The sequence below is a fragment of the Podarcis pityusensis genome (assembly GCF_964106645.2).
Source record: "Podarcis pityusensis genome assembly, chromosome: 8".
NCBI classification, from domain to species: Eukaryota; Metazoa; Chordata; class Lepidosauria; order Squamata; family Lacertidae; genus Podarcis; species Podarcis pityusensis.
In genome coordinates, this window is record NC_138033.1 from 20,825,307 (window position 1) to 20,849,341 (window position 24,035).

Below are 24,035 nucleotides of genomic sequence, written 5' to 3' on the forward strand. Positions count from 1 at the left end.
ACCGTATGCCTCTGAATTCTAATTGCTGACGCTCACAAGTAGGGAGAGTGCTGTAACACTGAGGTCCTGTTCGCAAGCTTCCTAAGGACACGTGGTTGGCAACTTAGAATGGGATGCTTAGCTAGGTGGGACTTTGGTCTGATCTTAAAACTGCAAATATGAAAGATATTGGAGTTATTGCATGGCAGGAGAAGGTCACAGAGATTTCATGAGCATAACAAAGATGCATTAGAGGAGTACTTCCAAGCTGCATACCAGAAGGTGGCCTATCTTAAGGAAACAGAAACCACCAATGCACAAAGCCTCTGTCTTCCCATGGTTCAGTCACAAACACATAAGGGCAGTTCTATATATATATAGATATATATAGATATGCCTTCTCAGGAGGGAAATCCCAGTGAGTTCAGTACAGTGGTACCTCGGGTTACATATGCTTCAGGTTATATACACTTCAGGTTACAGACTCCGCTAACCCAGAAATATTACCTTGGGTTAAGAACTTTGCTTCAGGATGAGAACAGAAATCGTGCAGCGGCGGCGTGGCGGCAGCGGGAGGCTCCATTAGCTAAAGTGGTGCTTCAGGTTAAGAACAGTTTCAGGTTAAGAACGGACCTCCAGAACGAATTAATTTTTAACCCGAGGTACCATGGACTGTTTGGGTGGGACTGAGAGGCCAAACACCGGTTTCTGGCACCAGTTCCTACAGCACGGCTGGGGGTTTCATTACAGCATTAAGGCCAGAGCCCAAACTGGTCTTGTGAGATGCTGCAGAAGCAAAAGCCATCTGAGTTTCTTAACGATTATTGATTCAGGGGTACTTCTGTGGAAGGCACGAACATAGGAAGCTGCCGTGTACCAAGTCAGGTCAATGGTCCGTCTATCTCAGCATGGTCTACATTGATTGGCAGTGGCTCTCCAGGGTTTCGGGCAGGAATCTCTCCCAACCCTACCTGGAGATTCCGGGAATTGAACCTGGAACCTTCTGCATGCAAGGCAGATGATATACCACTGAGCTACGGCCCTTCACAAACAAAGCATTCCCCTCCCACATCAATATTCCCACCTATACCATCCCCACCCCATACTGTAAGGCAGGAGGACAGCCAGACTCCCAGCATCTGAAGGCACCTTATAGAATTTGGTCAGCACCTGGATGGGCGACTCCTGGGGAACCACATGTCCGTCACCTTGGGTTCCATGTTGGAAGAAGGGCAGGATAAAAATGCAATTAAATGAACAAACAATCTGCTTTTTTTCCCTTTCCATTTATTACAACTTAAAGTTTGTATTTTACAGGGCTTTTTATATTTAAAAAGTTAAAAAAATAAATATATGTACATTTATGTCCAAACACTGGGATGCTACATATTGAGTTTGCATAGACAGAGATGCATTATGGACACAGAACTTTTCACCTGTCACTTAAATTGCATCGATCTACCACTGCACAGGAAAAGGCTTGACATTGTCCTTTGTGCGCACCATTCCCACTTCCCGAGACAGCAGCAGATCCTTTGAGGCCAAACAAAATCTTCTCAAGTGCAAATACAAATGGATCTCTTCTTATTTTAGATGCCGTCGCATTGTGATCTAAAGATTCACATGTGACGTATGCATCAGACTGGCTTCCCAAACCCCTCTTCGCCGTTAGATCTGAAGCATATTTTAAGAACAGTATTTTGCTCATGCTCGGGTTACAACACAGACATCCCAGCATCAACAGACAGACCATAACATTAATGTGTTAAGCCTACAGCATCCAGACCGCAAACCCCAATATGCATTTATCTGGAGCACTGATGCATTTGCATTAATTCAATGTGGGCTTTGTTTGTTTGTTCTCCATGCTTTGTATAACAGAAGCTACAGTGCATGAGCATAGTAAATAAAGTGCCTGGTGCAATAGGCGTAGAGGGGATTCTACTAGCCAGGGGCTGAATTGCCTTGTTCCCATAGGATCAAGGAAACGCAATGATGATATTTGACTTTAAGCCATTTGGCAGGGGACCTGCATCATTCCAAAAGACACTGTCTACTGAATGTCTTTATCCTCACCACCAATTGCCTGAATATATATATATATATATATATAGTGATCTGTTCATTGATAAATCTGTGCCCAGTCCTGGCCCAGTAGACAGACTAAGAGAAGAACTATGCATTTATTTGATTGTTTTGTGGGGCAGGAGATTATGTGATAGTTTTAAGACTGAGTCATTTTCTTATTATATGTACAGGGTTACATTTTTTGAAAAGTCCTCCATGCAGAAAGCTAGCACATCAGGGAGAAACTTAGCTCAGATGTGCTACTTCTCCATATGCAGGATTTAATTATTTTTGACAGGAAGAAGCACTAAGCCGCAGTCCAGAGTCTAAAGTTCCAGAAGAATCTACTCTATAGTTTCCCTGAATATGTAGGCAGAACATGTCTCATTCAGAAAGCTGGCAGAAAAGGCTTTTCCTTCTCCTGCCTAAACCCGTTTCTTCCTGGCATTGCATTTTGTGCACTTCAAAAAACTTGGGATGAATTCAAACTGGAGGTTTCTTAAAAGCCCGGGATATGACAGCTCTAACGCAGAGGTGGAGAACCAGTGGTCCTCTCCTCCAGATGTTGCTGGTCTCTAACTCTCATTGACACCAGCCAATGTGCCCCATGGTCAGGGATGATAGGAACTGTAATCCTCCAACATCTGGAGGACCACAGGCTCCCCCTATAAGGAGGCCAGTTGTTTCACTGAATACAAAAGAAGTTGCCTCTAATAAAATCTGTGCTTCTTCAGATTTCCAAACAGTTTTGAGAGCACAGTAACAGTTCCCTCACCATGTATCCCCCAACCTACCAGTGATACTATCCTCATGTGATCTGAACTGCCAAACCAAGTGACCATGCAGTATTTATAAGGGCCCCCTCTCAGGACGCTATGCTAAAAGTAATCTTGTCAGAAGCATTCTAGCCCACCCATAATATATCCATAGGATATTGTGGGACATAAACACCACAACCAAGCCAACTTAGTCATGCCAAGATGGTTGTGTGTCTGCCTTATAATTCAACCCACCACCACCACTGCCATTTACAGTGCCACTGCAAAGGTTGCAAGATAAGCAACGACAGAGTAAAGATGGCCCAAACAGTAAATTGGTCATGTAGCCAAGCAATGCTATGACCACTTTAGCACATGAAATTGACCTCTGTTGTGGAACCCCTCAACCCAAGTTCTACAGTGCACCAACCTGGCTGAGTAACTGGTCCTCACTATGGGCACATCTGTATGACACATTTAAACCAGTTTAAACCATCACAGCTCCAAAGAAGAACCCTCAGGGACTTTGGCTAAAGAGAGCCTTTGGTTAGGGGTGTATGGACCTTGATTCTCAGTTTCCATGGAGTTCTCCATTCACTGTTCCCACCTCATTGTGTACAAAATTCACTGAAACTCCACTGAGTAGGCTAGATATCTGAGGAGTGTCTGAGCAACGTTCTTCCTCTTTGAGGGCCTTCTGCCAATGCATGAAGACCTCTCTTTTACAGATGGCATTTGATCTGCCAAGTCATTAGTCAGCTCCCTGAAATATTGGCTTTATCTGCTGTTACTTCTCTCAGTGATCTGTTGTTGTTACTTGTATTTTGCTAGTGTTTTATTGTTACTGTATTTTACTGTTATTTGTTGTATTTTTAAGGAAAGACAAGTTAAAATATTTTTCATACCTAAAATCATGTGGCTCTCTGGATGTCGCTGGGACTCCAAATCCCATTATCACTAACCATTAACTCCCAGCGGCTGCTGTGAGTTGGAGTCCAATAGCATTTGGAGGGCCACACCCCTGAAATGAACAGGCACCCCTGAACTATAAACAAGAAAGCCCCTGCAAACATTTGGGATGTTAATGCTACCTGAGCACGATTTGAGCCACCTCTTCAAGCAGCCCAGAGAAGGTCATGCGAAATTGACAGGCAGGTTGAAACTAACGATCAGTTTCATGCCTATAGTGAAGGGGCTTTTCAAAAGTCAAGTTTTGTGATTCTAACCATTTCAGCATTTGCAGTGTGGAACTTGCTAATGCAGGGCATGTTGCTTAAACTTGTAGAGTTGTGTGCAAGGTCTTTAAAGAACAGCAGTGGAACTGGGAGGCTCACACACAGACACACAAGTGGTCTGAGAATTCTCTTCTCTGTGCAAGTGAAATTGACAGGCAACTAACAACTCCGTAATGAAGTGTATGTGTTGCAAATGCCTGGCCTCTCCACTTCAAGGATCTCAAACAGCAACACTTAGAAGTTATCTGTCTGAGACCTTGGAGAGCCTTCACTCACCAACGGCAGAGGGCTGGATGAAATAATGCCCTGATTCAACATGAGCAGCTTCGTGTGTAGTTCTGTGAAACGGCTAATGATCTCTACCAAAGGCTCAGTTCCCTCACACAGCTATTATTCCTGGGGCTTCTTAATTGGGGTGGTGATGGCTAAATTGGTTTAAATGTGCAATGAAGATGTGCTTTTGAACTCCTGCCTCCACCCCAGCTTTGCTGATCCTTTTCTGGTCCTACCCCCTGCCCCCCGCTTTTTTGAGCCATCAACTTCATCAAGGCTTAAGTTACTCGCTGAGAACAAGATTTCAGATTAACTGAGTAGAGCTAAGTTGCTGCAAAGCAGGCTGATCCAACCAGGCAAATGGGACACTGCCCCACCAATCTCAGTATTGATTCCTCCAAGCCCACCTGTCGTCTTTCTTACAACCAGTCCAGAAGGTGACCCTGGCCCTGCCTGCCTGCCCGTTCCTCAGCCTCTCTTTTGCCCTTGTAAAACTCAGAAAGGAGGAAGATTGAGACAACAGTAGAATTAGTTGGCTCCCCTCCACCTACTGATGTCTTCCTTTGTGCCTGCCATACCAGTCCCAATGGTCACTAGGCAACACTAAATTGACTTGCTGGGGGGGGGGGGGAGTTGTTGTTACCAATAACAGACTTTTAGCAAATTCATTACCAGAAATAGGAATGTCTATTCAATGCACACCTTTTCGTGTCGCGCAGGAAAGTAGAGGCAGATGTGAGGCAGGCAACAACAACCGGAATAAAAGGAGCAGTCGGTAAAACCAGCCAAACTATGTTTAAAGTCAAACGTTGGGAAAAGGAGAAGCAGACTAGACTAGGTCCTGAGGTAGGGGTGTTTGGAAGGATCCACATGTGGCGATGGAGTCCGTAACTGCATTTGCCTTCCTCCAAAGTGCTGGCTCTTTACACTGAGATCTGCTATGAGTTCCTGTTGGTATCCAGGAAGAAGATCTCCTCTCTTGTCCCAACAAGCTGGACAGACCTTCCCAAGGTGCAGTAAAAAGGAGAGGCTATTGTCTCTTTAGGATCACCTCTGATGTACCAAGGGGGCTGTGCTACTGCCTCCACGGTTCCTTGCCCCTTTCTCCAGCAGCTGTTTCCATGGATTTCTTTCCATCTCTTCCAATGGTCCTCCAATCTTTCAACTTCCCACAGAGTAGGAGATTCTTTGCAACGGCAGGACTCTGCGTGGTGAAGGCGAACAGCACCCCCACCCTTCTTGCTTTGTCTTCCATATGGTCTCCCCTCATTTAAGTGCTGCTAGTTTGGAAGTCCTCAGCGAGTCCTGCTGCTTCCAGGTGAACGAGGCATTTGAAAGAGCAAGGCACCCTACAAAGCAGAAGAGATGAAAATGTCAGCACCTCGTGCAATGGCCACTTGGCATTCTCTTTGGGGAGCTGGCCTTAAACTTGCCGGGCCCAGTCCAGAGAGCCCCTGTTGTAGCTTTAAGGCAGGGATAAGGAACCAATGGCCCTCCTGATGTTGTTGCACTGCCAACTCCTATCAGCCTCAACCAGCACTCCCAGTGGTTAAGGATGATGTGAGTAGTAGACTCCACATCACAGCTTTAAGGCTTGCAAAAATTGCAAACGTGTGGCTTCGGCTAAGCCCTGAAGCCCTATGATGGGAACACTCATTCCTGGGGAAATTCTGCCTTCTAAGGCATTCCTAAAGGCAGAGGAGCAACCTTAATTAGGTCTGTTTCTGCCCAGTTTTGTTTTAATGCCTATGGAAACATAGCCGAAATTGTAGAAAATGGAGCAAGATATTCCACTATAGATTATAGGGGTCTCAGTGTTAAATTGGGGAAAGGTCCTCCTCAGTGATGACTGAGCTTCCCTGGACTCTAATCAGACTGACTCAGATTAATCCTAGATGCTTTTCCAAATATAGTTTGTCAACTTAGTCTGAGTCAGTGCAAACCCATTCAGATTTGATCACACCCAGCAGAATCTCATCCCTACCCATCCCAGCACAGCTCTTTGGAAAATGACATTTTCCATTTCTATTTGTGCTATGTAGGGTTAGTTTACTCTTCATCTTCCTCCCTGCTTAATTCTACAAGGACAACCCTGAGTCTAAGGAGGAGGCAGTTGGCAGCTGGTGCCAGCTTCTGGGCTGGATGGAAGAAATATAGCAGACAGCTAGAGCTAGCAGAGATCAAAGAGAGTGATAGGACAACGTGCCTGATTTGCTCTTGGAGGTAGAGCATGAAATTTGCATACAGAAAGTCTCAGGTTGAATCCCAAGCAACTCCAACTAGGGCTGGGAGAGACCTCTGCCTAAAACCCCGGAGAGCCACTGCCAGTCAGTGTAGACAATGCTGAAGTGGATGGACCATTGGTCTGCCTCAGTAAAAGGCAGCTTTTTATGTTCTGTGTCCCTCACTTGCCCTAATGGATGAGCCTCTGCTATATTTACCTCCATGCTTCCCAATCAATGAACCCTGGTAACAGTGATATTGATATGTAGCAAAGAGTGACCAGAAAATTCATCCAAACTACATGTAACTTTCACAGAGAGGAATGTAACAGACTACTTTGCCCTTTTGTGAGGAAGCACCCCGGAATGGTGTCTGGAATATTTATTGGCTGATATAAATAAGCTAACAGTGGCCATGTTTCTCCTTTCTGCACAAAGGTCTCACAAGATGATATTTTCATTTCAATTGTAATTTGTGTGTTGTGTTTTTAGAAAACAGTATTTTAAATATGTGTGTGTGTCACCTTTTGTATTATATTGTATTTTAAACAAGCATTGTGTTTTAACGCTCACGCTTCTATTCTTTGTGTGGTCTGCTTTAGTGTGTCTGTGGCCATACAATTCCCTGCGGGCTTCAAAGGTGAGGGGAAGCCGCAACAGTTGAACATTTGTTTCCATGCATTTTGAAGTCATGCATTTATAGATGCGCCCAAGCATCTCTGGAAGCAGAGTGAACACAAAATATGAGAGAGAGAGAGAGAGAGAGAGAGAGAGAGAGAGAGAGAGAGAGCGCATTTATATAGGACCTTTACCTGAGAACTTTCAGAAGTTTGTCTTGCGGGGCTTCGCACTACGGCTCTGGAGAAGTTTTACCAGCAGTCCTGTGTTCGTGGTAAGCCGTGGATTTCTGAAATCCCTGCAGAATTGAAACAAGTTGGTGCATATCTTATGAGATAGTGTTCAAAGGAGTCCAGATAATTATTTTATTTTTAAAAGGCAGCGCCCTGCAAACCACGCTAACCCTATTCAGAGTGGACCAGTGGTGAGCCATGGTGAGTAGAAACCAGGACCTGAGAGACCATGGTTCAAATCCCCACTAAACAATGGGGCAAGACTAACTTAGGTCTATTAGTTCCAATAGGTCTACTCTGAATAGAACTTAGCTGGATAACACCCAATATCAGCATTTCTTAAGTTCAGTGATGGCCTAGCCACCCTTGAGGCAACCACCTGTAGGTGAAAAGATTCACAGAGACAGCAGATCTGGCCTCCAAGGAATGCATTGTCCACTACCAATGGCATAATGCCAGCGACAGTTGCGATACCCTTTTTGGAGGCTGGATCTGCCACCTCCTTGGCAGTGTCCCCGCCCCCCCATGTTGTCTCTACTTCCCACCCTTGTTCGCGATGTAGAGCTTTAGTCCTCCCTCGTTCCTGATATACATCTTCGCTCACCTTGTCTTCCCTGACAGGCTGGGGTGGGGCGGCAGGAGAGCACCAGTTGAGGGTTAAAAACAGATTTTCTGTTTTGCTATGTTTTGTTTTTTTTATTTTGGCAACTAACCCGTTCTCAGAAATTTTTACAGCCAGATTTATTACTCCTAGGTTTTCTAAGAAGATGATAGAACGACACGGTGACCCTGCTTTCCCTTTCCATGACCTGAACACATCCTTACGTTATGCAACTCTCCATTTACGGCTTATAGACTGAGCAGGTGTGTCTCTGTTGCACAGCGAGGGGTTCAGAGTCTAAAAAGATAGCCACTCCTTTTTACAAAAAGAAAGAAGGCAGAGTCATTCTAAAGGCTGAGAAGGCCTGGGCTGGTTTAGTTAGGGGCTGGCCGTGGTGAGAAAGGATGATAGAGTAGTTGGGCCACTGGCCCAATCCAGCAGCCTCTACTTATGCCCCTGAGGAGGGAGAGAGGAAAAGAGGGAGCTGGGTCTGTTGCCAAAGAGACTAATTTGCAAACCCTAACCACCCCTCTTCCAAGCCCCACAACACAAAGACAAAAAGTTGCAGCCCAACTCTCCCCTGTAAAGTAACACACATTCTCACTCCTTCCTCTCTCCAGAGTTTGTTTGTGAACAGACACACAGGCCTCTTTTCAGATAATTCATAACCTTTTGCATGTTCAATACTGAGCTTAGCCCTTGGTGGTGAACCTGTAGCTCTCCAGTAAAACTAAGCCATGCTTTAACTATGGTTAACTAAATCATGGTTTGTAACACTCATAGGAGCCAACTCCTAGGGGCCAAGGGGTCTTCAGGGCCCTCAATAAAATATTTGAGGGGGTTGGGACCCCTAAAGTTGATGGGCCTTCTCATTCAAATGGTGTGCATGCACTGTGTCATGGGATCAATTATGTGGGGAGGAGCTTACCTGTCCCCCCCCCCCATATTTTATTCAAGTTGGTATCCCTGATAAGCTAATTGGATGAACTCAGCCCTGTGATTTAACTAAGGATTATTAACTAAGGATAGAAATGGAGTGAAAGTTGATTCAGTTCACTTTTAAAGGCGAAGGTCACTTATTCAATACCTTCTGAAGCAGTATGTGAATCAAAACAATGGTCACCTTTTGAAATTTGCACTTTTCTGAATTTTGCAGTGAAGTTTTCCAGAAAAGTAATGTGGACAAAGTATGCATAAAAATGCTTAGATTGGTGAAAATAGCATACAAAAGGGCATTATATGAGGAGAAATTGCCTTGCCAAAGTATGTATTGGGCAAAATTGCACAGATAAAATGGGTTTATTGGGAGAAATGTGCTGGTGAATTTTCATGAGTTGTTTTTTTTAAAAAAAAATCACTGCAGAAGTATGGGGAAACATAATCTACAACTGGGAAAAATGAAAAACAGAAAGAAGCAAAATTGGCAGATCTATGGTTAACAGGTGTGCATTAACTAAGGTCTGTAGTTGCTTTATAAATATTGGCCTAGGTTAACCATAGTTTAGCATTACATTCAAACTCAAATATCATTGAGTTGAGATCCCCATCATTCCTGATCATTAGCCATGGGTGTTAGAGATAAGAACATACGGAGGCCCCGAGTTGAGAAAGGCTGGTCTAAGGATAGGGACACATCTGAACACTTACCAAGGCTTGCCATGGCAGAAGGTCGCACAGACACTGTCCTTTGAATGCGAACACTCGCACCTGCTGAGTGATCTCTTCCGACGCCTTTGTGTATTACCCAGACCGTAGGGCGTGGAGTGGCTGATTAGGAAAAAACAAATTGTTAACTTCTATCCTTTATCAGAAAGGAAGGTTTATGGTGTGGGCCTGGCCGGAAGCCAAGCAAACTTGACAATAACAAGTCTCGTTTGCAGCTGCCATTTGATAAAAGCCATGCCATCTCACCCTCCCATTCTCACTCTATCGGCCTTTATTTCCACAGGCAAGCAGCGGGCTGCAAGTGGGTTGATGCCCTTGTCGTCCTTGCCTAACAATATAAGATTTGGGGATTGCCCATATTAAGGAGGAAGGTATAATGGGACCTCACCAAACAATGGCTGTCAGTGCTATGAGTATGGCTACTCAGAAGTAAGCTCCACTGAGGTCAATGGCACTTACTCCCAGGTAAGGGGGATGTAGGCTTGCAGCCAAAGTCAGGTGCCTTAGGTTCCTATTGAAATAAATGTACAAAGTTCATTCGGGATAACTTGAACTCCATTATTTTTAATGGGATCAAAGTGTAATCCAACCTCAAACCTCTGCACACCAGATTTATATTTATATCCTGCTTTTCCTCTCTGGAGCGCAAGAGCGCATACATGGTTCTCTTGCCCCCCCCTCCACACATGCACACATTTGAACTTCATAAAAACCCTGTGACAGGCATTAAAGTAAGAGATGGTGCCTTGCCTGTGGTCACCAAGCAAGCTCCATTCAGAGTCTCCTCTCTTTTCTCCCTTTACCCATCCCCATTCCTCACAACAGCCCTTTGAGGGAGGCTGGGCTTCCTAGGCAGGGGTGGATTTGAACTCGGATCTCGTGCACTCTGGACACTGTGTCATGTCAGCAGAGAAGCCTCACTGTTCCAGCTGCACAGCAAGGCTTGTTCACATGCTCCTTACAGGCAGAACGTGCGTCGGAGGTGTGTTTTTAACAATATAAAAATCTCTTGCGAATTCTAACAAAAGGCAGAAGATGCTTAAAGACAGGGTTGCTCTGTCATTCTCCGCCATCTAAATACAGCCTCCTGTTAGGCTTGTCATGTTTCCTCCGCAAACACGTTTGAGAATGGCATGCTCTTTTTCAGAGTGAGTCGTTACTCAAGACCGCACGTTAGCAGGCATAATTAGAACCACACCTGAGCCAGTCGTCTCTTTGGCTCGGATCTTAAGCTGCTTGCAAGAGAGATTGCTTGAACGCTGCCCAGATCTCTGTTGTATCATGCAAGGGGCAAGTCTCCTTCCCAACCAAACGCTGGATCGAAAGGCCAGCCCACCTCAGCTCTTTAGAAACACCAACTGGGGAGCAGCTGCCACGTAAAATATCTGGCTGTTGCAAGAGAGAAGGACGGTGGCTCAGAGGTAAAACACATGCTTTTGGGTGCATGCAGAAGGGTCCAGGTTCAATTCCCGGCATCGCCAGGTAGGGTTGGAAATGTCCTCTGCCTGAAACCTTGGAGAGCCGGTCACTTGTCCTGCTCTAGCCAGGGGTGCCTAGGACATTAGGGCAGCAGTCCAGCCCTACCCCCCACATGCTGAGGTCCAAGAGACAGGACCCCAAGACGCAGCAGGATTGAACTACCACACTTAGAAGCATGAGATGGATGACCAACGTAAGATGGGAGGAATGGAGAGAAGCCATAAGACCATTAAGTCCAGTGTCTAAAAGGGTAGCCCATCTCAGCGGCGTAGCGTGGGTTGTCAGCACCCGGGGCAAGGCAAGTAATTTGCGCCCCCTAACCCGGGGCAAGGCAAGTAATTTGCGCCCCCTAACCCCTAACCTGCCGCCGCTGCCAGCTTCTTCTTGCTGCTGCCTGGGCTGGTCTGGTGTGGTTCTCTCCCGCACTCAGCGCTGCGCTGGACGGCCGCTGCACTGTCCCTCCCCCAGATAGTCCCTTGCTCTCTCTCCGCACCGCACGCCTGGCACCCACCCCCTCCACAGTGGGCGGCGACCCAGCAGCTCGGATCGGATTCGCACAGCCAGCACTGCAGTGAGAGAGAGTGAGTGAGCCAGGTAGGGGCAGAGAGCTGCGAGTGCGAGCGCGCCCCCCCCAGATGTTGTGCCCCGGTGCGGCCGGCCCCCCCTGCACGCCACTGGCCCATCTGCTTTGCATGCAGAAGGTGTTGGAATCAATCTCCTGGAGAGGCTGGGGAAGATTTCTTGCATAATACTGCAGAGAGCTGCTGCCAGTCAATACTGAGCTAGATGGACCAGGAGTCCAAGTCAGTGTTAAGACAGTTTCCTATGTCCCAATGGATCTAACTGTGCCGCTAGCTCAGACCTAGCAATCTTCCCTCTGTGCTGCAGTCCCCTGTCCCCCCCCCCCCCGCAATACTCACCCTGGTGTGTTGATCCAGATAATATCAAGGTGACAGAAGTAAACACACTCTTTGTCCATCCAGTTGAGGCAGGAGCAGCGCTTGGTCCTCAGGTGCCTGCCGCTGCCTGCTGCCAGGTGAGGCTCTGCCGGAGGGAGGCCCAGGCCTGCCAGAGGAGAAAATGACAGGCATAGGGATCAGTCCCTGAACTCTTCAGACTGGAAGCACCAGGAATGCAGCATGGTATGTAAACAGAGCAATTAGCCTGCCACCTAGTTGAGAGGAGCATTTCTATTTTAGCCATTTTATAGCCACCAAGGCCTTACAGATTAGGGCTGCGGGGGTTGTAAAAATGTTCTGCTGTTGCTGACAACGGTTTGCATACTGCAATTCTGAAGAGCTCAGTGAGAAGAAAACTGAAGCCAGGTGAAAACCTTGGAGGAGACCCACATTGAGAGCATACTGGAAGCAAGCACATTGGCAAACAATCAACAGCAGTAGCAGTAGCTATTGCCCAGCATATGCCTACAGCATATGACTTAAGGTGAGCATAGAATCACAGACTTGGGAGGGGCCCAATGGCCATCTAGTCTAACCCCCTGCAATGCAGGAATAACATTTAGAGAATATGTAAGTATTATTTTTACTGCAATCATCATCATCATCATCATCATCATCACCACCACCATCATTGTCCTGGCTCCTTTGCCAACCATAGAACATGTGTGCAAATTATTGGCGTGCCAAGGATCGATTTTTGCATTCTCCCAAATGCACAGAGCACTCCCTCCCTTTCGTTATTTTTGGCAAGCAAGGGGGGGAGGAGAATGCACACAAAGAGAAAATGAGAGCAAAAACTCTTTCCAAGAAAAGGGGGGAGGGATATGTTACGATTTCGCCACCTCTCTTGGCAAAGCGCTAAGGGAGCTGTTTCGGTCTCGCTCGCTGCTGGCATGTCACAGCGGCAGCGGCAAGGCATCCCTGCAAGGCGGGACAGGTTGACTTCGCTGCCTGTTGCTCTCCAAGCCAATTTGCTCGGGAAGTTGCAAGAACAACAGAGACGGAGCAGGAGCCGCTGTCAGAGATAGAGAGGGCGGACTGCTAAAAGGAAAAAGGGAAATCTGGGGGCGGGGTTGCAGCCAATGCTAGTTCTACTCAGAGTAGACCCATCGAAGTTAATAGGCATGAGTAACAGGTTCATTAATGGGTCTACTTTGAGCAGAACTAACTGGGCCACAATCCATGGGGAAGTTGCCTTAGAAAGAGTCAGATTACACGTCCATCCAGGTCCGTATCATCTACTCTGATTGGCAGCAGGTCCCCGGGGTTTCAGACAGGGGTCTCACCTGGAGATGCTGCGGACTGAGCCTTGGGACTTTCTGCATGCAAAGCAGATGTTCTGCCACTGAGCTACAGGCAAATGCCCCGTGGAGCTACAATCTATGATCCTGCCTTATAGCGGTTCAGAACATCGGTCCATCCAGCTCAATAGTGCCTCCACTGACCAGCAGCAGCACCTCTCCAGAGTTTAAGGCAGGGAGGGAGCTTTCCCCAGCCCCCTCTCTGGAGATACCGGGTATAGAACCTGGGATCTTCTGCTCTCCCCCCCCCCCCGCCCGCCCCCTGCAAATCAGATGCTCTCCCCGCTGAAGCTAGCTTCGTTTGCAAAGTGCGCAGGGGATGCCGATTTTTAAAACCAATGCAAAAAATTAAAATAACATCAGAACAGCAAAAAAGACGGAGGAGAAAAAAAAAATTCCTGTTGATTCTCTCACCTTCTTCCAGCAGGACGCAAAGGGTGATTGCAAGGGAAAAGAAACAGGAGGGATTGTTTACCATTGTGGCGAACTTAATCCTTTAATGGGCAGAAAGCTGAGCTCTCCCTGGCCAGAGCTGCAAAGAGCCTCTTCTGAAGCTTCCCGGGCTCCGCTGCAGGTGCTTTATAGCTCCGGTGCCTGGCGCGTCACACAACAGGCACGCGGGCACGCCTCCTGCCTTCTCCCCCCCCCCCCCGCCCACCTTCCCTTGCCAAGGGACGGGGGCTCCCTCCGCAGCTGGCAAAGCATTGCAGGGCAGCGAGCCAAGCAGTCGAGGCAAACGCAGCCACCGCGGTCCCTGCTGCGGAAAGAAGTCTCCGGCTGCCCTGCTGGGGCAGGTAACGCGCCCTTAATAAGGACATCTGAGACGCAGTGGTGGCAGAGCGTTTGTTTGGCTCGCAGGAAGTCCTGGGTTCTAATTCTGCCTGGAACCCTGGAGCGCCGCTGCCAGTCAGTGTTGACCGGACTGAGTCCGAGAGAAAGCAGCTTCACGTGCTCCTCCTGCTTTGTAGCTAGTACAATTTTGCTGACACTGTCCGGCAGTAGTTCCCCAAGGTTTCGGGCTGGTTTCCCCACTGCCCTACCCTCGCATTGAACCTGGTGGGTGTTCTAGCACTGAGCCTTTTCTCCCAATGAACGGTGATGCCCTTTGAGGGACCGCTGCTCTATCTTTGAGCAGGAAGTGATGATCACTGTCCTGCTGCATGAAGCCTCGTTGCACCCCTCTGAAATCACTCGATCTGAGAATGAGAGGATGGGAGATTCTGAAGGGGTGGGTGGGTATCTGAACCCAAGCAGTGGCCGAGATGGTGCCACGGATGCAAATTGCCTAAAGTCACAATACAGTGTGTGCCCACACAAATACACACCATTTCTAGCGCCAAGTCACTTACTGGAGACCACCTTGGCTCTTCATATTGATTGATTGATTGCATTTATACCTTTCTCCTCCAAGGAGCTCAAGGTGGTGCCAAGGGTGCCAACTTAAATAAAATATTGGGGAAAAGGTCAGCCCCACTCCAAATAATTGATCACAAGATGAGACATGCACACATAACATTTGAATAGCAATGAGCATCAACTTTGGGGCAGCCTCCTCAAATATTTTATTGAGGGGGGAAGCAAAGGGACCTTGGCCCCTAGGAGTTGGCTCCTATTGATGGTGTATACATGGTTGTCCTCACACCCCTATTTCATCCCCTCAACCACCCTGTGAGGTAGGTTAGGCTGAGAGGCAGTGACTGGTCTAGGTCACCTTGGCAGGGCCGGATTTAGGTTTGATGAGGCCCTAAGCTACTGAAGGTAATGGGGCCCTTTATATGTCCAGCTGTCCTTTGTCAACAACAAATTGTCACTGTTTTTGGTGTTGAATATATGCTGTATGGTAAGTTATGGACCTAATAGGTATCTAAAGCCATTTGAACATAACAAATAGGAGCCCACACAACACAAAACACTGTTGCTGTATGTAGGTTTTATGTTATTTGTTTTTTATCTTATATTTTGGAAATGTACATCCAGGTTTTTCCCCTTTAATTTTTTTTTTGGGGGGGGGGCAAGAGAGTGGGGCTCTAAGCTATAGCTTGTTTAGCTTATAAGTAAATCCGGCACTGCACCTTGTCGAGTTTCATGGCTGAGTAGGGATTTGAACCCTGCTCTCCCAGGTCCTAATCTGACATGCTAACCATTACCCTACACTGGCTCTCTGTGATTTGAACCACACTGCTTGCCAAGCCCCACAATTCATATTCAGCCAGGGGCCTGGTAACTGGATAAAGGCAGGTGATACTTCACCTTCCAAGCTCTGTTTTGTGGATGATTTTTATCTTTGCATTACTGCATTGAATTTCACCTCTGAGTTTCGTTTTAAGGTTGCTGGGGTGGGGGTTGGGTTGTTGTTTTAAGGCTCATCCCATGTCCTGGATTCCCTTAATGCCAAATGCATGCAACCCAGCCACAGTGACGTATGAATCATTTTTGCCAAGAATGCACTCTGAACATGCCTATGGGTGGGATTTCCAGTTTTCCCCATGCAAATTTGTGCGAGGTGTAGTCATGCTTATGGATCAAGCTCTCCACAAAGCTTTTTTTTTATGGCGACTGTGGGAAAAACAAGAGATTATCACTCCTGTGGTTTAGGGAATGTCTGCATTGTAAAGGCATATCCATGTAAGAGACTCCCAAGCCACTGGTCCACCTTCTGGCACAAACCCAGAAGTGAATCACAGGAATGAAGGGAGCTGCTTTATACAGAGCCAGACCACTGGTCCATCTAGCTCCATATTGCCTACACTGACTGGCAGCAGCTGCCCAGGATTGCAGACTGAGGTCTGCCCCAGTCCAAGCTGGAGATGCCAAGGATCGGATCTGCATGCAAAGCAATGCTCAAACACTGAGCTCCAGCTCTCCCTCTTATGTTTCGGATGTGATTCCCACCCCCCAATACGGTAAATAGCAAGGAAGGGAACATATATCAGGAGCGAGGGGTAGCACAGCACTACATACCCCCAAGAAGGGCTGTAGCTGAGAGGTATTGCTCCTGGGTTCAATCCCCAGCATCTCCAGGTAAGGCTGGGAAAGATTCCAGAAAGGCTGGTGAATGGCTGCCCACTGAATTTAACAGCCCTAACATAAGTTCATTAATTCCAGTGGGCCTACGCTGAGTAAAACTTCACTGAATACCACCCTGTGTACCTACTATGAGTTCATTCAGTGCTTTTTTGTTTTATCCCACATTTGCTCCAAGCAGCTCAAGATGAGTCTTTTCCATCCCCCTCCCATTTCAACCTTCAAAAACAACCTTGCAAGGCAGGGTAAACAGAGAGGTAGTGATTGGCCCAAGTTCATCCAATGCACTTCCCAGCTAAGCAAAGGCTTTCTGGTATAATAATAATAATAATAATAATAATAATAATAATAATAAATTTATTTATACCCCGCCCACTCCCCAGCCACTCTGGGCAGTTTCCAACAAAAGATTAAAAATACATTAAAACATCAGTCATTAAAAACTTCCCTAAACAGGGAATATGTTTTTCTGATACGCACAGGATACAACTCACACAAAGTTTCATCATCCAAGGAGTCCTCCCTCTCTCTCTCTCTCTCTCTCTCTCTCTCTCTCTCTCACACACACACACACACACCCCTACAACTTTTAATATGTGTCCATTGTATAATTTGCAGGCAGCTGGGCTGAATCTCGCAAGCAGTATGCACAGTCTTTTTAACAATGTTTTACTATTATCTTTTGAAAGGCCCTCTCACCCACCTGGGGGTTCAAGCCCTCCACCTGCCACCTGAAGTGGGGGGGGGGGGGGACAGTCAAACCTAGGTCAGGTCAGACTTGGAGGTGTGGCAACTCTACACAGCTGAAGAGTCGCTTGGTTTTGAAGCTCTCCATTTATGAACATAACATATGTGGACTCACTTTTGTTCCCCTATTATCATACCCACCATATCCACTCCCATCATCCCTGACCATTGGCTATGTTGGCTGGGGCTGGTGGGAGTTGGAGGGTAGCAGTTTGGTCACCCCTGCTCTAACCACTGCACTATGATGTCTCTCCAACCGACAAGAGAGCAACCTACATATTCAATCTTGAATCCTTTGTTGGGAGAAATATGGGAGGCATCTGGGACTCTATAACAGCTGTAAACCATAGGAAGGAAGAGGGCTCTTGTGCCTGTTTGCGGGTTTCCCAAAGGCACCTGTTTGGTCACTGTGGGGAAAAAGGATGCTGGATTTGACTGCCCATTGGCCTGATCCTGCAGGCTCTTCATATAGTCTTATGTTATTTTTTTATCCTCATCTGCTTGTAGAAAGCTTATAGATTAGATCTGTCCTTTCTCACACATTCGTTCTGATTTATTTCAGCGGGTGGTTATACAACAATGAGCATTCAACCTGTATCCATTCTGATCTGTTTGCGGAGTGTTTCTTTACCTTCCCATTACATACCCTCCAACATTTCTCCGATAAAAAAAATTGGGACGTCCTGTTTCATTATCATAATAAAACATTAAACATTAAAAAAGATACCCCTTCCCTAAACAGGGCTGCCTTCAGATGTCTTCGAAAGGTTGAATAGTTACTTATCTCCTCGGCTCAGAGGGTCGCATGATTCCATACCCTCCAACATTTCTCCGGTGAGAGAACTTTTAGTCCGCTTTAAACATGCATACGAAAAAGTCCAGTATGCACCAAAATCCTTCCCACAAAATAGTGACCATGTGGAGGCAACCATAAATGCTTGCTTCGCTTATTTGGACAGCAGATTAAATCCACATCCTGGCTGCCAGCTCTGACCCACCGCTTTTCACCTCTGATATCTGGCAAGATCGGCTTTTGCTTTGATTTGTCTTTGAAGGGAGTGGTGGGGAGTGAAAGTCGGAGCTTTTGGGGAGCTGTTTCACCCCGAAAAGTCCTGAGCACCAGTTCTCTGAGAGGGAGGGGAGGGAAAGAATTGAGGAGGAAGGCGGAAATGAAGGAAGAGGCTCAGAATGCAAAGGTATCCAGTTAACATCGCATAATCCTCTCCTGCCTTGGAGACCGAAGGCCATGTAGGGGCATGTTCAGTCAGGCTGGCGTAAGGTGGCAAGGCGAGGGAGCGATCACTTACATTTTGCACGAAATAAGGGATATGTGATGAGTTCATTTTTTAAATCTTTCAGCTGTGACAGGGCAGCAGAGGAGAGAACGGAATGACCAAATTGACAACGTCTTGCACCAGTTGGAAACAGCATGCAGATATAAATATTGAAACAAGGCGGGAACGTATGTACACTGGTACTCAAGCCGACAAACCTTTTCATAGCTAAGAATCTTGGAGTGGAGTTCACTGGGTGACTGGTTTTGCCCCATTTTTTTTTTCACCCTCTTGACTAAACTTTTCCGCCTGCCCTTTCCTCCAAAGAACTCAGGAGACACACACCTTTCCTTCTCTGAAATCCACATAATGACCCACAGTGGTGGGCTAGCCAATAAAGATACACTGCTGTGTGATTGCAGTGGGCCATTTCCCTTTTGCTGTTTTCTTAATAACACTCACTCACTCACTACACACACACACACACACACACACACACACACACACACACACCACACACACACACACACACACACACACACACACACATCCCCCCCCCAATCTGGGCTTTTAGCAGGAGATTATTGATTGATTTTATTGGTTGATTTTATCCTTCCTCCTCAAGGAGCCCAGGGAAGCAAAGAGATGCACAATTTAAACACAAAAACAGAGCAAAAGCAACAGCTAAAATAATCTAAAATTCCAATTAAAAACATTTAAAAGGAGCTACAGTGGAGGAGAAAATCTGAAAGCAGAAAAACTGAGCAAGAGACAGAATTCACCCTTCCCTTCTTGCCAAAGCTGGATTTTAACAAGTTTTGAATTTTCTGCATTGATTTTCCTCTACACTGCTTCAATAAGTCCGTTTGAAGCAACTTCCAGCATTGTGAAGCTGACTTACACTGAGTCAGACCATTGCTTCATCTGGTTCAGTCAATGGTCTGCACTGTAAAGCATCCACACTGACCAGCAGTGTCTCTCCTGGGTTTCAGACAGGGAGTTCTCACCAGCCCTATCTGGAGATGCTGGAAACTGAACCCAGGACTTTCTGCATGCAAAGCAGATGCTCCATCACTGAGCTATGGCCAGGGCTGGGCCACCCATGAGAAGGACTTGGTCGGCAGAATCCCAGGGGATTCTCAGGTGCCCTGCCTGCTCTTGTCGCCGCTGCCAGAGGAGTAAGGAGACATCATGATGGGGGCTTCCAGCAAGATCTCACAGAACTCTTGCAAAATCTTGCCAGAAGCTGCCACTGTGCAACCCCAGAAATCAAGGCTTTGGTAGTGGTGGCACCTTGCTTCAGGTGGTGATGGAAGTGCTCCAACAATGAAGGACCATGAGATCCAGCCACCATTTGAAATCATCTCGCTCAGATGGCAGTAGCTCTTCCGGTTTCAGACTGAGAGTCTTCCCCTTCAGTAACTGGGAAAGTCACTTGAATCCAGGTCTAATGCTCTAACCACTAGACCTTTGAGAATCTTTATTGTTGAAAGGTCTCAAGTCTTTGAGATATACTCCACAAGCAACCCTTATCCTTGGCAGGCTGCTTTGAATTCATTTCCCTTCCCTTTCACCCAGTGTGCACCACCCTGCTTCTTTGAAACATTCTGAGAGAGCTATTTTTAGATAGCTTTTCAACCAGGAGGCCAAAGGAAAAGTCAATGTTCCACTCATACCAGCAGGTGGCACATATGAGGTGCAAGGAGCAGCCATTGACCACAAGCTGATTGCTTTATTCTACTGCAACAAAAACAGATTTTTGGACACCAGAGCGTGCTCTGCTTCTTGCATTGAACAGCCCCCTCTATTTATTGATCTCCCAGTACCCTGCAAAAATATTCAGAAACCTTTCTGGATTAACAAAGGGATTAATCCTTTCTGGATTAACATTTTAGTCTTCTGCAGCAAAAAAAAAAAAAAAAAAAGGTGGTGGTGGTGGTGGAGAATTGTAGCACCATAAATCTGTTTTTGGTTTGTTTGTTTTAATTGCATTTATATCCTACCTTTTTCTCCAAAGGAACTCAAGATGGTATACATTGTTCTGCCCCTTTTCATTTAATTATTTTATGATACTACGATTCTACTGCTTCAAGGCACCAGGCAAGAGCTATCTGCAGTCAGGACTTTGTTTTAAAAAAGAAAAGCTTAGACTGGCATTTTTTTTTATCTGTTTGCCCTGCGTTGTTTGGCTTTTATTGAATCATTGTCATGGCTTCAGCACAAATTGCCCTCAACTTAACATTGTATACTTGCTTATCCTGGCATAAAAATATAACAAGTTCTAAGAGTGCTCTAAATTGTGGGCAAGTATGCAGAGTGGAATGCGATCAGATTTATTTATGTGTCAGTGTGCATGGGTGTGACTTTGTTAGAAGGAGGGAAGAGCCTGATGCATTGCTACATTTAAAGGGAGTAAATGTGCATGCAAAGCAATACAATATCTTACATGCCCTTGCAAATAGGACTTTGAGTTCTACTTCAATATAGCCTCCCTCCACCAACAGTGTCATAGGTAGAAACTACTACTACACAGTATTGAATTATGGTACTGGAGGAGACTCTTGAGAGTCCCATGGACTGCAAGAAGATCAAACCTATCCATTCTTAAGGAAATCAGCCCTGAGTGCTCACTGGAAGGACAGATTGTGAAGCTGAGGCTCCAGTACTTTGGCCACCTCATGAGAGGAGAAGACTCCCTGGAAAAGACCCTGATGTTGGGAAAGATTAAGGGCACAAGGAGAAGGGGACGACAGAGGACGAGATGGTTGGCCAGTGTTCTCAAAGCTACAAACATGAGTTTAACCAAACTACGGGAGGCAGTGGAAGACAGGAGTGCCTGGCGTGCTCTGCTCCATGGGGTCACGAAGAGTTGGACACGACTAAACGACTAAACAACAACACTACTACACAGTATTTGCGTGAAAGGATGTACACTTCTTCATCTGTACATCTCACTTGCTGTGTGCACCGGTACACCAATTGAACATTCAGTTGCTAATGTCCTCATGCTTACGTCTTTCTCCTATGCTTTGAGTGAGCTATCCTTCCATCCTCCCAATCTCTCTTTTTAAAAAAGACAAATTTATAAAGCATTGGAAATCCATTCATAAAATTGAATGTTTGTTTGCCCTTTCTTTTTTAAAAAGTAGAAACAATGTAATATGTAGGGGGAATTCTAATTTGAGGAGATGGAGAGTGCTTAATTGATGGCACTGATTTAAGCGAATCGGTGCTGCACACAGCCAACTTCTGCTGCAGTTGTGCCCAAGGACTGACCATGCTAGTTTATTTTGTAGTAAAACTAACAATAAATCTTGTGACTCCTCATAGAGTTAATGCACCTATTATACCAGGCATAGGCAAACTCGACCCTCCAGATGTTTTTGGGACTACAACTCCTATCATCCCTGAACACTGGTCCTATTAGCTATGGATGATGGGAGTTGTAGTCCCAGAACATCTGGATCACTGCCTTGCCGTGGCGAAGGGGCTTGAAGAACTCAGAGAAGCTATGAACTATGCCGAGCAGGGCACCCAAGATGAACAGGTCATAGTGGAGAGTTTTGACCAAACGTGATCCACCTGGAGTAGGAACCGGCAAGCCACTCCAGTATCCCTGCCAAGAAAACTCCATGGACAAAGACAACAGGCATATAAAAGTTATGACGCTGGAAGATGAGCCCCTCAGGTCGGAAGGTGTCCAACATGCTACTGGGGAAGAGCGGAGGACAAGTACAAGTAGATCCAGAGCTGATGAAGCGGCTGGGCCAAAGCCGAAAGGACGCTCAGTTGTGGATATGCATGGAAGCGAAAGGAAAGTCCAATGCTGTAAAGAAAAATATTGCATAGGAACCTGGAATGTAAGAACCATGAACCTAGGTAAGTTGGATGTGGTCAAAAATGAGATGGCAAGAATAAATATTGACATCCTGGGCATCAGTGAGCTAAAATGGACGGGAATGGGCGAATTCAGTTCGGATGACTATCATATCTACTACTGTGGGCAAGAAATCCGTAAAAGAAATGGAGTGGCCCTCATAGTCAACAAAAGAGTGGCGAAAGCTGTACTGGGATGCAGTCTCAAAAATGATAGAATGATCTCGATACGAATCCAAGGCAGACCTTTTAACATCACAGTAATCCAAGTTTATGCACCAACTACTGGTGCTGAAGAAACTGAAATTGACCAATTCTATGAAGACTTACAAGACCTTATAGAAGTGACACCAAAGAAGGATGTTCTTCTCATTATAGGGGATTGGAATGCTAAAGTAGGGAATCAAGAGATAAAAGGAACAACTGGCAAGTTTGGCCTTGGAGATCAAAATGAAGCAGGGCAAAGGCTAATAGAGTTCTGTCAAGAGAACAAGCTGGTCATCACAAACACGCTTTTCCAACAACACAAGAGACGACTCTACACATGGACATCACCAGACGGGCAACATCGAAATCAGATTGATTATATTCTCTGCAGCCAAAGATGGAGAAGCTCTATACAGTCAGCAAAAACAAGACCTGGAACTGACTGTGGCTCAGATCATCAGCTTCTTATAGCAAAATTCAAGCTTAAACTGAAGAAAGTAGGAAAAACCACTGGGCCGGTAAGATACAATCTAAATCAAATCCCTTATGAATACACAGTGGAAGTGAGGAACAGGTTTAAGGATTTAGATTTGCTGGACAGAGTGCCTGAAGAACTATGGGTGGAGGCTCGCAACATTATACAGGAGGCAGCAACTAAAACCATCCCAATGGAAAAGAAATGCAAGAAAGCAAAGTGGCTGTCCAACGAGGCCTTACAAATAGCGGGGGAGAGAAGGCAAGCAAAATGCAAGGGAGATAGTGAAAGATACAGGAAATTGAAAGCAGATTTCCAAAGAATAGCAAGGAGAGACAAGAAGGCCTTCTTAAACGAGCAATGCAAAGAAATAGAGGAAAACAACAGAATGGGAAGAACCAGAGATCTGTTCAAGAAAATCGGAAATATGAAAGGAACATTTCGTACAAAGATTACCATAATAAAGGACAAAAGTGGTAAAGACCTAACTGAAGCAGAAGACATCAAGAAGAGGTGGCAAGAATACACAGAGGAATTATACCAGAAAGATATGGATGTCTCGTACACCCCAGGTAGTGGGGTTGCTGACCTTGAGCCAGACATCCTGGAGAGTGAAGTCAAATGGGCCTTAGAAAGCACTGCAAATAACAAGGCCAGTGGAAGTGATGGTATTCCAGCTGAACTATTTAAAATTTTAAAAGATGATGCTGTTAAGGTGCTACACTCAATATGCCAGCAAGTTTGGAAAACTCAGCAGTGGCCAGAGGATTGGAGAAGATCAGTCTACATCCCAATCCCAAAGAAAGGCAGTGCCAAAGAATGCTCAAACTACCGCACAATTTCACTCATTTCACATGCTAGCAAGGTTATGCTTAAAATTCTACAAGGAAGGCTCAAGCAGTATGTGGACCGAGAACTCCCAGAAGTGCAAGCTGGATTTAGAAGAGGCAGAGGAACCAGAGACCAAATTGCAAACATGCGCTGGATTATGGAGAAAGCTAGAGAGTTCCAGAAAGACATCTACTTCTGCTTCATTGACTAT

General features: G+C 46.0%; 1 protein-coding gene across 1 annotated transcript; it reads right to left on the reverse strand.

The window, feature by feature from the left end:
• Window positions 1–1,259: 1,259 nt before the first annotated feature.
• Window positions 1,260–13,932, reverse strand: EDN2 (endothelin 2). Its single transcript, XM_081018039.1, has 5 exons — window positions 13,805–13,932; window positions 12,051–12,195; window positions 9,634–9,753; window positions 7,347–7,450; window positions 1,260–5,661 (listed from the first exon to the last, which is right to left on the reverse strand). Exons 1-4 carry the CDS (start codon window positions 13,866–13,868, stop codon window positions 7,357–7,359), a joined length of 423 nt encoding a protein of 140 aa, XP_080874165.1. The 5' UTR covers window positions 13,869–13,932; the 3' UTR covers window positions 1,260–5,661; window positions 7,347–7,356.
• Between the last annotated feature and the right edge of the window lie 10,103 nt (window positions 13,933–24,035).

Coding starts and splice junctions, on each gene's coding strand:
- EDN2 (XM_081018039.1), bottom strand. CDS start 13,868: ATGGTAAACAATCCCTCCTGTTTCTTTTCCCTTGCAATCACCCTTTGC. Junction 12,196..13,804: donor TTGCGTCCTGCTGGAAGAAG/GTGAGAGAATCA, acceptor CTCCTCTGGCAG/GCCTGGGCCTCCCTCCGGCA. Junction 7,451..9,633: donor TTCTGCCATGGCAAGCCTTG/GTAAGTGTTCAG, acceptor TCAATTCTGCAG/GGATTTCAGAAATCCACGGC.